This window comes from Thunnus thynnus, chromosome 9, assembly GCF_963924715.1.
Source record: "Thunnus thynnus chromosome 9, fThuThy2.1, whole genome shotgun sequence".
NCBI classification, from domain to species: domain Eukaryota; kingdom Metazoa; phylum Chordata; class Actinopteri; order Scombriformes; family Scombridae; genus Thunnus; species Thunnus thynnus.
This window is the reverse complement of record NC_089525.1, coordinates 28,907,718-28,922,747: the sequence shown is the minus strand read 5'-3', so window position 1 is coordinate 28,922,747 and position 15,030 is coordinate 28,907,718. Positions and strand designations below refer to the sequence as shown.

The window sequence follows — 15,030 nt, the reverse complement described above, 5'->3', positions numbered from 1 at the left end:
AAAAAAAAAAAAAGATTTGATCCGAATCTTTATCTCTTATCAAATCTGGTAGTTAAAAGGCATTCGTTAAGATCTGAGATAATCAGAGCGAGCAGAGAACCCGCTTCTCAAATCTCTCTCCCTCCTTCTGTGGAAGCATCTCGTGACTAATCCGCAAACATAGGAGGAGGTAGATGACAATGATACAGCCCAGTTTAAAGGAAACACAAAACAAAACCGCGTGCAAGCTGTACTTAGGATTTCGAGAGAAAAGCCAACATGAGCGAGGGATGAGGAAGGATGGAGAAGGCATGGATTTGTCAACTGCAGTGCCAGTAGTTATAATAATATAGTGTCAGTGTGCCGCTGGAGCCGTGAAAGATAATAGCTCCCTTAAACAACCACATTCCTGCACTCTGCAGTGTTAGAGCAAGTTCAATTAGATTGATTTCCACTTTCCACTATTATAAAATACATAATTATTTTGCATTCTTTTCACAATTTTTATCTTTAGTTCTTCCACTTGGTCACAGGGGGCACTCGGTGGAGAGGGGGGGGATACCAGACAAAAACTTGGAAAATGGCCACACATACACAGAAAACCACACATAAAAGCCCCTCTTATTTATGAATCACAGCTGTAATTAAGATGGTTATATTCCTGGCATAGTCTGAGGAATGTTACAGGAGCATGTGGCCACTTTAAGAAGACACTTATCCCGTGAGGCATTTTCATGGCGGGGGTTTACTCATTTCCTTCCTAAGATGACACATTTTCTCATGTTTGCAGTTTTTTTTTTTTCACTCAAAAGTAATCAGTTGGTCTGCTTGCATACTCCATGGTTTATAGATAAGTCATTACAAATTCCTCAGCTATTGTATAATAAAAGCTACACTTTCAGGAAATTATGTGACTCTGGGGTGGGTCTGTGTTTTTGTTTCCTGCTCTTTTGGAGAGTGAGTAGCCCACCCTAGGAAAAAGATCTGAACCACATCTTCCACCTCTTCCACCGTGCCCACCGTGAATGGAGCTTTCTTTTTTTTTTTTTTACCCGACCCCGCCGAGAGAGACAGAACTGATTTACCACCAATGATCACAAATGAAAAGAAGCAGCCCTGTATAAAGCGCGCGGCCTCCTCCACCTCTCAGAGCAGCCCTTTGTCCCGAGGCCCCTGCGGGTGAATCCGACACAGCGCACGGTCGTTTCCTCCGCAAAAAGGTCAACAAAACTCTTAACATCTCCTTGTATATGTTATGTTTTTTTTTTTTTTTTTTTTTGTATGCTTTCTTTTTGGGCAAATGTGAGACCTCACTGGCAGAACCGCGAGATCTTCTGGCCCACTGACAACACAAACACAGTCGTAAAAGCAGCGAGGACGGTTTATTTCTTCTGGGGCACGGAATGCTCCTTGAAGAGAGACAAAGAAGGCTCTGCTTACTCACTCCCCCAGTAAATGACATATTGCGGCATCATTTAGACGATTGGATGTATGATTGCAACACATGAATTTGAAACTTAACAATGAAATAAATGGAACATTTTATGAGGGATTAGATGCCAAAACAGTTTTCGGTATTAAAGAGAGACGAGGAGATCTATGGTACCTTTGAAGCAGAAAATTAAAGTCTTTATTTTATTGTTTAAAGAATGGGGAAACCAGAACCAGTTTCTTCATTTTTGCCTATGCTGCACCCTTCAACAAGGAGGAAAAAAGACTAAATTGCACATGATCAAACCAAAAAGCACATTCAACAAATGCCTCGCTACCAAAACATAATAAAAGCCCTCTCTGTCCTCTATTCTTAGAGTTTTTCGTTATTGATTGTCTCTGCCTCGATGCTCGGGTAACAAGAGCAAGGACGACATATTTAATTAGCTTACCCCCCCCCCCCCCCCCCGTCCTGAAATTGGCTTACAGAGACAAGCTGATTTATGTCCATATTCGTGTACGAGATGTCGTCTGCGAGGCTGCATGTTGAGCCTCACTTTGGATGAGCTGAAGACCATAATCCTCGCTGAATACTGTAATTTACCACCATGCAGTCTGACAGCCGGGCAAATTACAGGTCTACTGTGTCTGTATCTATAACACCTTGGGTGCTGCACTGCAGTAACATGATTCTGAACATGGCGGACGAACTGGCTGGCCTCTTTCCTCCTGAGGTGATGCCCTTTGGTATGTGGCATGCCCCTGCCAAATTTTTTATAGATTGAGATTTTTTTTTTTATTTTTGCAAGGCTGTGGTACAGAACAAGACTTGTCAGTTTTTGCTTTAATTGAAGGGTATTTTAATCAAGTCTTAATTTGACTTTAGTTAGAATAAATGCAGTGGAATTCCTGGAACGTTTATGCCTGCTTTGGCTGCAGGGGGAGAGGGCTCCAAAGTAAAGACGGGGTTTTTTTTTTTATATCGACCTGCATGCCAAAGATGACTTTCCAAGTACCTGATTCCACAGCGAGCTGGCTGCCACAGCTTTGCTCGCACCGAACCTGTTGTGTGGACGTTTCCCTGTGAGGCCAAAACAGTTCCAGACCTTTCCCGTTCGCTGCATGTTGATGGCAGATAATGGCTTGTTTGAATTGATGGCTAATAAAACATGACTGACATGCTAGACTGAGTAGTTTCTTGAGCAGGTGAATGGAAACATGTGGCGGCGTGGCTAAATGAGGTCACTCGGAGGTCAGCTAGCATAATGATGAACAAAAACATGGTCAGAAATTGAGGAAATTGGATACTGTGTGGGGCAGGAACACTACAAGAGCTTATCGCCACCGGTACATCTCCAGAAAGAAATGTTTTAAATGACAGTTGGTTTGCTACTAGGAATCATGAAATGTATCTTGCACATGAGATAACCCCTTTTAAATTGTGAATTAAAGTGCAAATAATTGCATGGAAAGAGGGATTATTGGCTGTTCAAACCCTACTCCCCCCCCCCCCCCCCGGATTACAATGACAGTTTGAATGAAGTTCATACTATTTGTGTTGGTCCTGTTTGATCTGTATATTCCTAGTACGGGTGGAAAATCTTAACACTCTTGTTATTTCAGTTCACTTTTTTGAATTTTTTTCACTTGGATGAAATTTCCAGTTGCAGCTGCAAGAAGCTCCATGATATATAGTGACAACTCGCTTAGAGTAGATCTCCATTATAGGAGCCACTGAGTGAAGGCATACACTTGTGACCAGGTGCACCGTCTTATGACTCAGCCTCTTGTCACCATGTTAATGAGCTTCTGTCATTCAAAATCATACGTACCATCACTTTTTTTCCTTTTTATTGTCAGAATAAGAGCTATTACAGAGGGAAGGTTAACTCTTGGGATTTTTTTGCACAAGAACTAACTTGGTTTATTTTCATTGCTGCAATGCTCTTCTCTTGCATAGTTCATTTATCATATGATAGATGTATCTTTCATTTTTTTCTGCAGGTTGTTTGATAGCTATATCAAAATGCACCTTTTTTTCAAGCTGAGCCAGTGCTGTAGTTGTGTTGAGTGTATTCCTATTTGCCCCACCCCCCCCCCACCCTACCTCATTCGCCCTGTTCAGTTGCACCACAACAGGTTTGACTGGAAACCCTTTCACATCCTGTTTGAAATTCAGCAAGAGGCGTGTTCGGGCAGGACTGTTTTCATGTGCTTTGCCTCTAGCGTAGCATAAATTAATTGTTAAGGTATAATAATTTCAGTGTCTCGCCTGGTGGTCGTTTAGTATGGCAGGAAATATACAGTACACGTAAAATGTAGTTGCTAATCTAAAATGATTTTCTCTTGCAACGGTTCTCTTAGCACAGTTGAATTAGTTCTCTAATAGAGTCAAAGTCTGTTTTTTTTTTCTTCTTCTCACTTGTGAATAAATCACATTAATCCAAGATGAAATAGAAAGTGTTATCTCCATTCTTCAGTTAGAGTAGAAATGAGAGTGTATATAATCAAACAAGGAACTTGACAGTATTTTTCAGAGGTTGAATAGCAGCACACTTTTCAAAGGACTGTTGTTTGCAGACCGTTGGAGCTGACTCTCATCCACATACTTGTGTTTAGGAGGTTGGCGCTCTCATGTTTTTTGGAGCCGGGAACGCTGCAGCTGTCGAACAGACGTTTGTAGAGCGCGGGTTTACTGGAGAGCGAGAGGAGAGGGCAGCAAGTCTTGGGTTTCTGTTTTCTTTATGGATCCAGTGACCTAAGATGGTGTCTCGCGAAGAACGTGTTGAATCCGAGACACTGCCATCCTGAAATCCCGGTTGATGACCTCGTAGTTTCTCTACACACATGCACACACACTCACGCTGCCTCGTTTGTCATCTGAAAAATTAATCTAGAAGGCAAACAGTCCCTCTTTTGTATGTAGGGCTCTGTCTCTAGTGGCTGGTATCCAGTTCCATAACGAGCAGCAGCTGGCTCAGAGGCCTGTACTCGGGAGCTGCATCCCTCACCCTGATGAATGTGTCATTTGTTGCTTGTTTAGCAGTCGCTATTGTTCAGGTCCTAAACCGTCCTCTCACACTCTCACACACATAAATAGCCTGGACGCACACAATATTCAGCCACGGTTTGTGTAGTCCACTCATAATGATGCAAAAAGCAAGGCCTTCATGACTGTTGGGGTTTTTTGGAAAGACAGAAAATTGTTCTTGGAAGGCATTTGGACATTTGTAGCCAAAGAGAGTTCTTGCATTCTTGTATAGTACTTAATAGTAGTTCCTCTTACACCACAGTCATCAAATACAGGTTGGATGTCTTTCCCCCTGTGGTTGTTTTAGTGCTTTATCTGCAGGAGTAGGGCAGTATGAATGCCATGACTTCACGATTGACATCCAAGCCTTATGAAGTGATGTCTGCTGATGACTAAAGTGGAAATTGTAGGTCATCTTCTACCATGTGCAGTAACTGAAAGAAAAGTTTTTTTTGTTTTTTTTTTGTTCTTTCTGTTCTGACTAGATTTGCTTGTTCTATTCTCTTTCGCTGGCCCATAGAAATCGAAATTGATTTAAGAAAATTATTCAGGCAAGTGCTTTATTTCATGGTGGCTGCAGTCAAATTCCTGTCTCCTCCTCCCTCCTCCGGCTTTTCCAAGTCACTGTATCTTCATAATTGGTGTGTCAGGAACCATGGAATGTAGGAGAAACTGTTTATCATAAACTACAGCACAGAAGCATTTTTTTCTTTTGTTCCCCAGAGAAAATATTCATGATAGAGTAACATCTCCAGAATTGGGATATAATGCGCAATCTCTTTTTTTTGGTCCCTTAGCGAATAGAACAAATCAAAATCAACATTGAGACAAAATATTAGATGTCACACTGCTGAAGTCATTGGCTGGGTGATTTTTTTTTTTTTTTTTTTTTTCATTTTGGTTCACTGAAGTCTTTTTTAGTCCTTGTTTTTCCCCTTTAATGGCCTCTTCCCCCTTCTCAGCTAGTGGGTTTCCTGTCCCAGCTGGAGCAAACCCAGACTGTCCAAAGAAGGATTGGGTCCAGAAGGAGTAGGAGGAACAGTCAGTGACATCAGAGCATCAGAAAGTCACACATAGACAGGGGACCACATCATGCATGCATAAAACTGTAAATTAAATTTGATACTGTGATGACATTATGCTCACGTAGGCACTTGTGATTGTGCTTTATTAACCTGAGAAGCAGAGTTAAAAAAAATACACAGAAAAGGGGAGGGAAACCTGTACACCATCTAGTCAGACGTTCAAGCTAAACAAAAGAACATTAACAGCCGAGATAGTTAAAAAAAAAAAAAAAGGCAAGAGAAAGCGAGAGGAGGAAGAGTGAGAAGGCCTTTCATGATAGCGTGATAGGCTGAAATTTGATCTGTAAATGCTTGAAGTTTGAGCCAGAGGAGGAGTGAGTACACAGAGAACAGGAATGCACATTAGGATCATGTATACCTTCAAGTGTTTCTGTGTCTTTTGATATAAACCTGAAAGGAACAATCCCCATAACAGCCCATTATAGTTCTTCCTGGGATCCTGTCAAAATGAGAAATCAGTCAGTTTTTTTGGTGGTGGGGGGGAGTTAAGGTTTGAAATATACACAAAATCTTAAATGGTTTTTAGTACTAAAAGGTAGCAGTGCTTGAGTTATAGTTACTAAGCTGCATCTTACTTTGAATCTGGCTCCTGTGATGTGATTGACTCCTCCAGGACTGTAGTGGGAGTTGGAACAAGAAGCCATGGAGCCGGAGAAAATAGGGTGAAGGGAGGGTGGAAAAATGCACACAGAGCAGTGAAACAATGACAGACTGAAAGTGGGTTAGGGTCACTGAGTTGTTGTAATGATAGGGCAATTATACGTTATAATGATGGAGAGTGATACTTAATAGCTTTATTAATTTAAACAGTTTGCACAGCTGCCCCTTTGTCATACATTAAATTACATCTATAGATATGAATATTCAGAATAGATATGAATATTCAGAATTAGTGAAGCATGGATTTTTTTTTAAATCTCTTATTGTTGGAGATTATTGGTTTTACATTATATGTCAGATTGTTTTCTAGTTTAAAATCTCCTCATGATCCATATCACAACAAAGTTAATAAACATCAAAACCGACTCGCTGCTCTCCTGAGGTCAGCAGTGCTTGTCATACTTTATGGTGGGTAATTTGTGTGATTTAAGAGAATTATGATAAAGGTCTCAAGAGCAAACTAACATATTGCGAGGTGCCGTTAGTAGAGGTGTGCTTATCTTAGACAAACTCAGAAGCAGATGATAAAGAAAACCCATCGCTCCTTCTGTTTACCAGGATCTGTTATCCAAACTGTCAGTACCCGCTTGGGAACTCATGTTAAACTCATCAGGTTATCGGCTTCTTCTTCCAGGTGTGGTTACCAACAGCCTTGTGTGGAGTAAGATTTCACAGCCTTTTCTGCCCACACAATAGCAGTCAGATGAACAGAGTACTGCCTCAGGCTCGGTGACAGAGTCTGATTCATATTGTGCACAGGGAAAAGTTGTCTTATATAATCAAAGTAAGCATAGTTAACGGTTACAGAAACAGTACTTGTGCTCAATTTTTTATATTTTTTTATGTTACATAAATGCTCAGTCAGTAAGGAGAAACATGAAAACCTTACTTTAAAAAAGTTAATGTTATTGACTTCATGTTCAGTCTGGCATACAGTATATAACTGCACTTTTTTAAAGGAGCAAAATGTAACTGTTTATCCCATGGTTGGAGGCGTGTTAGTCAATGAGAAATACAGTATGTCAATAACACTGAGAAGACCTCTGACTTTTTCTTTTTTTTCGCGTCCCAGTAACCCCTAGAACCATGGGAACTCTAAATAAAAGTATGCAAAAAATGCTCTCTTTGCAGGCTACACAGACCATGAACAGATTGTTTTAACATGGAGGAAAGTTCACTTTATGCCCATTAGCAGAGGCCATAATGGAGCCATTTTCCAGGTCTCGGAGAGGAATTCCCACTAAAGATCGTTCATTAAGACCTTCTGTGATAATTTCTTTTTTTCCAGAGGGATTTCTAAAGGTCCTTGCTGGGAGCATGTAGCATGACAATAAGTGGGACACTTGAGAGATGTTTTACAGGCCATTGATATGCTACAGGCATGGAAATTTTGTCTCCCTTGCTATTCTCGTCGTTGATTCTTGTACATCTTCTGCCCCTACCACAGCTTTGTCTCTGCTGGTGAAGCTTTATAACCTTTACAGTAAATGGATAGGTTGACTGATAACACAAGTGGGTTTTAAGTTAAAAGAAATGCTGTTTTTTTTTCAAGGTATCAGGGTTTTTTAGACATTGTTACCATTTATTTCTCTCGGGGGAGTACTGCTTTTCTTCTTCTTGTATCTTTTTGTGAGTTTTCATACTTTCGGTTGTCATGTGTCATGTATTTTAGGGGGGATATGGATAAGCAACAGTGCATACATTTTATGTGCAATATATTAAAAGAATGTATTCAAGAATGTATTTTCACAAAGGCACACAAATTATTACAGTTGAAATTGCTTCTGCATCAGACACAATGTAGTGCACTAATTGCCTTGATTTTGTTTTCCTTGGTCCTTTAGAGGCTGAACTCATAGCAAACTCCTGCTGATTTGTCTGCAGCCAGAAGGGTTATGCTCTCAATTCCACTGAAAGGTTTTATTTTAACAACATGGTTTTACTGTTAATTATCCTGTGCCTAAGGAAATTAAAGGTTGGCTTAACCTAATTATCCAAAGGTACAAGATCAGTGGATAAATGCCGGGTATGGTCTCAAGGTCAAACTTAAGATAATACCTTGGGGGGCACGGTGGGAAAAAGAACATTACTCTTTACCAACTAGGTTTTTCACAACCATGGTTATCCATTTTCAAGTTTATACTTCACATCTTTTCGTATATACTGACCAGGTCGTTTTTGAAATGCCTTTTTTTAATATTTAGATCTGTGCTACATGTTGTGCATCTGATATCAGACTCAATTTATGTCCATTTGTTTTCTTTCAGGATTCCGCAAAATCAGCCTCGATGATCTGCGCAAAGCCTACATCGTCAAGGATGTTCAACAGTACATCCTTCACAGGCTAGACCAGGAGGAGGCCCTGAGGCAGCACCTGACCAAGGAGACAGCTGAGATGCTCAACCAACTCCACATCAAAAGCAGTGGCTGCTTCCTCTACCTGGAGCGTGTGCTGGACGGTGTGGTTGAGAACTTTATCATGCTCCGCGAGATCCGTGACATCCCTGGCACTCTCAATGGCCTCTACTTATGGCTCTGCCAGAGACTATTTGTCAGAAAACAGTTTGCCAAAGTCCAGCCCATCCTTAATGTAATCCTGGCAACTTGCAGGCCACTCACGGTCAAGGAACTGTACCATGCAGTCTGGACCAAAAACATGACACTGACTATGGAAGAGTTTCAGAAGAAGATGGACATTCTCTCCAAGCTGTTGGTTGATGGCCTTGGGAGTACTAAAATCCTTTTTCACTACAGTTTTGCAGAGTGGCTACTGGATGTGAAGCATTGCACACAGAAGTACTTGTGCAATGCAGCGGAGGGACATAGAATGTTGGCGATGAGTTACACATGTCGGGCAAAGCAGCTCAAACCACTCGAAGTGCAGGAATTTGCACTGCACCTTGTCAATTCCAATCTGCAGATTGAGCCATTTAATCTGGCTCTTTGGATGGTCTGGAATGGAACTCCTGCTAAAGACTCTTTGACCACCTCAATACCAAGAGAACAGGAGGTTCTGCAACTTCTGGTCAAAGCTGGAGCTCATGTAAACAATGAAGATGACCATGCCTCATGTATTGTACAACAGGCCCTAGAAAGAGAGGACTCAATACGGACATTACTCGACAATGGGGCATCTGTGAATCAGTGTGACTCCAGTGGGAGAACTCTGCTAGCCAACGCCGCATACAGTGGAAACCTTGATGTGGTCAATTTGCTCATATCTAGAGGAGCAAACATGGAGCTAGAAGACAACCACGGACAAACGGCACTTACTCTTGCTGCAAGGCAGGGCCATACCAAAGTGGTCAACTGTCTAATTGGCTGTGAGGCCAACATAAACCACACAGATCATGATGGATGGACTGCCCTCCGCTCCGCAGCATGGGGCGGACATTCAGAGGTTGTATCTGCTCTGCTTTATGCTGGTGCCAAAGTGGACTGTGCTGATGCTGACGGTAGAACTGCTTTGAGAGCTGCTGCTTGGGGAGGTCATGAAGATATAGTGTTGAACCTTCTTCAGCACGGGGCCGAGGTCAACAAGGCAGACAATGAAGGAAGAACAGCTCTCATTGCAGCAGCATACATGGGACACAGAGAGATTGTTGAGCATCTCTTGGACCACGGGGCTGAAGTTAATCATGAAGATGTTGATGGTAGGACTGCCCTCTCAGTTGCTGCTCTCTGTGTTCCTGCAAGTAAAGGCCATGCTTCTGTTGTGAGCCTTCTGATTGACAGGGGAGCAGAGGTTGACCACTGTGACAAAGACTGCATGACCCCTCTCCTTGTGGCTGGCTATGAAGGACATGTGGATGTAGTAGATCTGCTTTTGGAAGGTGGAGCTGATGTGGATCACACAGACAACAATGGTCGCACCCCTCTTCTTGCTGCTGCATCAATGGGCCATGCTTCTGTTGTCAACACATTACTTTTCTGGGGGGCTGCTGTTGATAGCATCGACAGCGAGGGAAGGACTGTGCTGAGCATTGCATCTGCTCAGGGTAATGTGGAGGTGGTCAGAACTCTGCTGGACAGAGGTCTGGACGAGAATCACAGGGATGATGCAGGCTGGACCCCTCTACACATGGCTTCATTTGAGGGCCACCGCCAAGTTTGCGATGCCCTTATTGAGCAAGGTGCTCGTTGTACAGAGGTAGATAATGATGGTAGAATACCGCTGATATTAGCTGCACAAGAGGGACATTACGACTGTGTGCAAATTCTTCTGGAAAACAAGTCATGCATTGACCAGAGGGGTTATGATGGAAGGAACGCTCTCAGGGTGGCTGCACTAGAAGGCCACAGGGACATTGTTGAACTGCTGCTGAGCCACGGTGCTGATATAGACTACAAAGACGCAGACGGACGCCCAACACTCTACATATTGGCACTTGAAAATCAGCTGGCCATGACAGAGTATTTCCTTGAAAATGGAGCAAATGTGGAAGCTTGTGACACTGAGGGCAGGACGGCCCTCCACGTGTCCTGCTGGCAAGGGCATGTTGAAATGGTGAGGCTGCTGATTAACTATCATGGCGATGTGAACGCCTGTGACAATGAGAAGCGATCTGCCCTCCAGTCTGCTGCATGGCAAGGCCACACAAAAGTCGTGCAGTTTTTGATAGAGAATGGCACACATGTGGATCATACATGCAACCAGGGAGCAACAGCACTAGGCATAGCTGCCCAGGAGGGCCACATCGATGTTGTGCAAATACTTCTTGAAAACGGTGCTGACCCCAACCACGCTGACCAGTTTGGACGCACAGCAATTAGAGTAGCAGCAAAAGGTGGCCATTCAATGATCATAAAACTTCTGGAAAAGTATGGAGCCACAACTCTAAATGGCTGCAATCCCTCCCCAGTACACACCATGGAAGAGAAAACACCATTGGCTGTGACTGGTAAAATGCAGTCCCTCACCATCAAATCAAGTAGTTCTGGCAGCACTGGGGCAGGAGATATGCAGTCGTCTGGACGTGGTCTACCCAACGGACCCATCCATGCTTTTAGTTCGCCATCAGAATCTCCTGATTCCACAGTAGATAGACAGAAATCCTCCCTTTCAAATAATTCCCTCAAGAGTTCAAAGAACTCTTCCTTGAGAACCACATCATCCACAGCCACAGCACAGACTGTGCCTATCGATAGCTTTCATGGACTGACATTCACAGAACAAATCCAACAGCACTCACTGCCTCGCAGCCGGAGCAGACAGTCTATCGTGTCACCTTCCTCCACGACTAAGTCTGTTGGTCATCAGCCTCCGTCTCCATCCAGTGACTTTGACTGGTCTCAGTTAAAACCTGGTCTCAAGTCAACAAAGGGAAGTAAGCCTGGAAATGGGACAACAAACAGCAAAGGAGCACAGGGAGACAAGAAAAAAATCAAGAACAGTGGATCAACCCAAGGTCAGGTTCTGGAGTACGAGATGACCCAGTTTGACAAGAGGATTGCCCTCAACAAATCAGTGCCGAACATCTCAGTGAAGGATCCCCACTGTAAGATAATGATTGGTGGTTCACTTCAGCAGGAAAGGGGGCAAGGCCAAGATCAATTCTTTATCCAGCAGCAGAGCTGTTCTGAGAAAAAGAGAAATGGCATCATGACCAACCCCAACTATCATCTACAGGGTAATCAGGTTTTTCTGGGTAGGGTATCAGTTCCTCGGACTGTGCAGAACAGAGGCCACCAGGATGTTCTAGAGAACTATCCCATAGGGGAAACTGAGCTAAGCCTTAAACAAGCCCTGAAACTGCAGATTGAAGGATCAGACCCTGGGTTTAACTACAAAAAGGAGACTCCGTTATAGCTGGTAAGAGATAGGTTTTCAGAATAATCCTCCAGTATGTGCTGTTGTTGAAATACATTAAGCATTTGTCTCAAAGTTGAAATTGAGGTCAGGGTGACAACACACAGGCAATACTTTGGTTTTTCTGTTCATTGACAGTGGCTAATATAGAGGCTAATAATGGACTTTTAGTTGTTACTGGATTGCACTCAACAGAACCGTCATTAGTTGGATTTAATCAGGCTTGCATGAAGAATGCCTCAATCTGGATAAGCAGACTTTTTCTTCCCAAACAAAACATTAGCCCAAATCGTTCCTATACTGTTTCAGATGTCTTGAATGCCATTCATCATGCAGACATTGGAGGGAATGTGCCAAAGCAACAGTTTTCATCTGCATAAAAAAATACTAATTATTTTTTCATCAGTGGGAGACCTCAAAATAATACCTAGGGAAGATTGTTGATTGCTGCCTAAGGCTTATGTGAACTGATACTTCGATGTGCCTACATCTGTTACAGCCTTCTTCATGTATTCATGCAAACTATCATTTTAATTTAATGTAATGCTATTTAATAAACAGTGTATGCACTTTTAAAAGAGTAAAATGACAGACATGCATTTGTTCTATTTACTTTGTATCCCATCCATGTTTTATCAAAGTAATTGTTTGAGAGAAACATACCAATGCTTTTTTATTATTTTGTATTATGTTTGTTCTGTCTACTTTTTCACACTGACAGCAATGTACCACTGAGTACATTGTCACAAACCAGAGGACATAACAGTAATTAACTGATGCCATGGTATGAATTTAAACTCATTGATAGTCTGCCTTCCTAGAGACCCCAAATAATCTGTGTTAACCTTGACCAGTGTGCTAAACCTATGTTGTGTGTAATATGTTAATAGCTATGGCAATTTACTTCACAAGTATATACAAGCATATTTATTTTTGGAAAAAAGCCACTTTTGCTGTATTTTGTGTTGCATTACGCTCTACCATGGTGCTGTGTTCAGAAGTTGCCTGCAGTTATTTTTGACTCCCGATTTTGTTGGCTTTGTGCATTGTGTATTATTACAAATATCTAAGAAAGAGGGAGGTTCACTGAAAATGTAAAAAAAAAAAAAAAAAAAAAAAAGAGTTCATTTTGTCCCTATGGGATTTTTTCAGTTGTTCGTGTGTTATGTTTTTGTGTGTGTGCATAAAAATATTTAAATAACCCATTGTGTACCGTCAGCAAAAGTTTGGTGCTAAGCGCAGCGATTTCAAGTAAAAGCAGTGATTTAAAAAAAATGCATTTGTCTGCAGAGTTACATGTATAACCTACTGCAATGCAAGAAACAAAATCCAAGCTTTGTCTCCTTATTGTCATGTGGTTAATTTTCAGTAATTCCTGCTGGATTTTTCAGGGGCATGACACAAAACAGCTCAAAAAGGGTTCAGCCATTAAGACAACTCGTAGCTGTCAGTGATATTGTTTGAAATGCAGAGTTGTAAAGCCAAAGTTGAAACAACATACCCTGTCCCACCTCCTCCCTGTGATGAGCTGAATATCAGTTCAACAGGACTTATACCCGCGGGAGATGGAGTGGAGGAGGTGCTTGACTGTGACTCTGAGGGAACTGAAACATCTGTTTCTCATGAACTGTGTGGAGCTGCGTTAGCGTTTACAGGCTGTGTCATATTTTTGCAGGCTTTTCATAATGTTAACAGTGAGCTATTTTTTGCCAAGAACCGGGATCGGGGGGAGTAGAAACCTATCGCATGCACAAACACTTATAAGCCCTAGTGAAAGCTCTCAGCTCTTCAGTACAACATTAGCTCAAAAGTATGCCATGAAGGGTCAATAGAAGGATTCAAGGCAGGATCTGGTCTACAAACAGTGTTGGAAAACATAATGTATAGTCTTATTAAGCAGTTATCTTGTTTGTCTTGACTGTGTTTTGTCTGTCATCTTTGATTTGACTGTCAGTGATTGGATTGTAAATAGCTTACAATGTACATTCAACTTTCATTTAAAAAGAATTCCTGTATTATATGAAGTGGAATTTTCTGATGTATATTAAAGTGCTTAATAAACATATTTGCTTTACTGCTGGAAAAGAAATCTTTTGCAACTTTATTTACTCATAAATATGACCGGATATTAATAATAACATATTATGGCGGTATGAAGACGTTTAAATGAATATGTCTGGTATCTGAAGTCATGCTGAACATTATTCTTCACTTCTACTTTTAGCTGAAGTGCGAAAATATTCCTAAATCAAAACAAAGGCCGACTGATTGATATATCTAGGAGGCTACAGAAAAGCTTGTGTAAGCACTGATGCTCCATTAACTCTGACAAAGTTTGCATTTTTTGAGGATGAATAATGAAATAGCCAGCAAAAAGCAAGATTAGTGATGGAGAGGGGGATGGCAGCTACCAGATATTGACAAATCTGCATTGACAGTGATTATTTATGCTCACATCTGTGCATTCCTGTCTCAGTTACCTCGTGTTTTCTTTGAATCCAGAGGCCTTTTTTTTCACTCAAGTGTTTTTCCCCCTGACTGCAAAAAACCACAGGCTATGCTGTTAATACCTACTTCACTGTTGGTCACTTGATGGTGGAGGGCCAAACCAGGACACTGCAGGCATCACAACACATGGATCAAACTGAAGTGGAACAGACAAGTGTGCCAAGTGCTATCACTGCCCCCCTTCCCTCCAGTTCACTCAGTTCATGTCAGTCAAATGCGAGCTGCAAGAGAGATCAAACAGAGATGGCAATGAAGTGAGGATTATTTTCAATTTTTAATACACATATTGTGAAAATTAGATACTTCAGATACTGTAACTGGATTCCTTGGTTTGTCATTATGAATCATCCTCTCAAGCCATTTAAATTCAAAATAAATACACAGTATTTTAGAAATGTACATCTTGCTTTCGGCCCAAACAGCGAGAATTGGATGAAGTTGTTAAACTGACTAATTAACTTTAATTGCTGTCACCCAACACTTAATAAAAACTGTGCCATAGAGCAGCTAAGTCAGTATGTAGGCTT

General features: G+C 41.7%; 1 protein-coding gene and 1 long non-coding RNA gene across 2 annotated transcripts in view; one reads left to right on the top strand and one right to left on the bottom strand.

The window, feature by feature from the left end:
• The window catches only part of ankrd50 (ankyrin repeat domain 50), a 37,633-nt gene extending 23,562 nt beyond the window's left edge, over positions 1-14,071 (top strand). The window contains exon 4 of the mRNA XM_067599978.1: positions 8,454-14,071. Coding sequence (XP_067456079.1) covers positions 8,454-11,995 — 3,542 coding nt within the window. The 3' untranslated portion in view covers positions 11,996-14,071. The remainder of the gene's footprint in view (positions 1-8,453) is intronic.
• On the bottom strand, positions 4,400-14,720 carry LOC137189870 (uncharacterized). Its single transcript, XR_010929754.1, has 3 exons — positions 14,570-14,720; positions 6,102-6,141; positions 4,400-5,965 (listed from the first exon to the last, which is right to left on the bottom strand). It is a non-coding gene; the product is annotated as an uncharacterized lncRNA (long non-coding RNA).
• Positions 14,721-15,030: the final 310 nt, after the last annotated feature.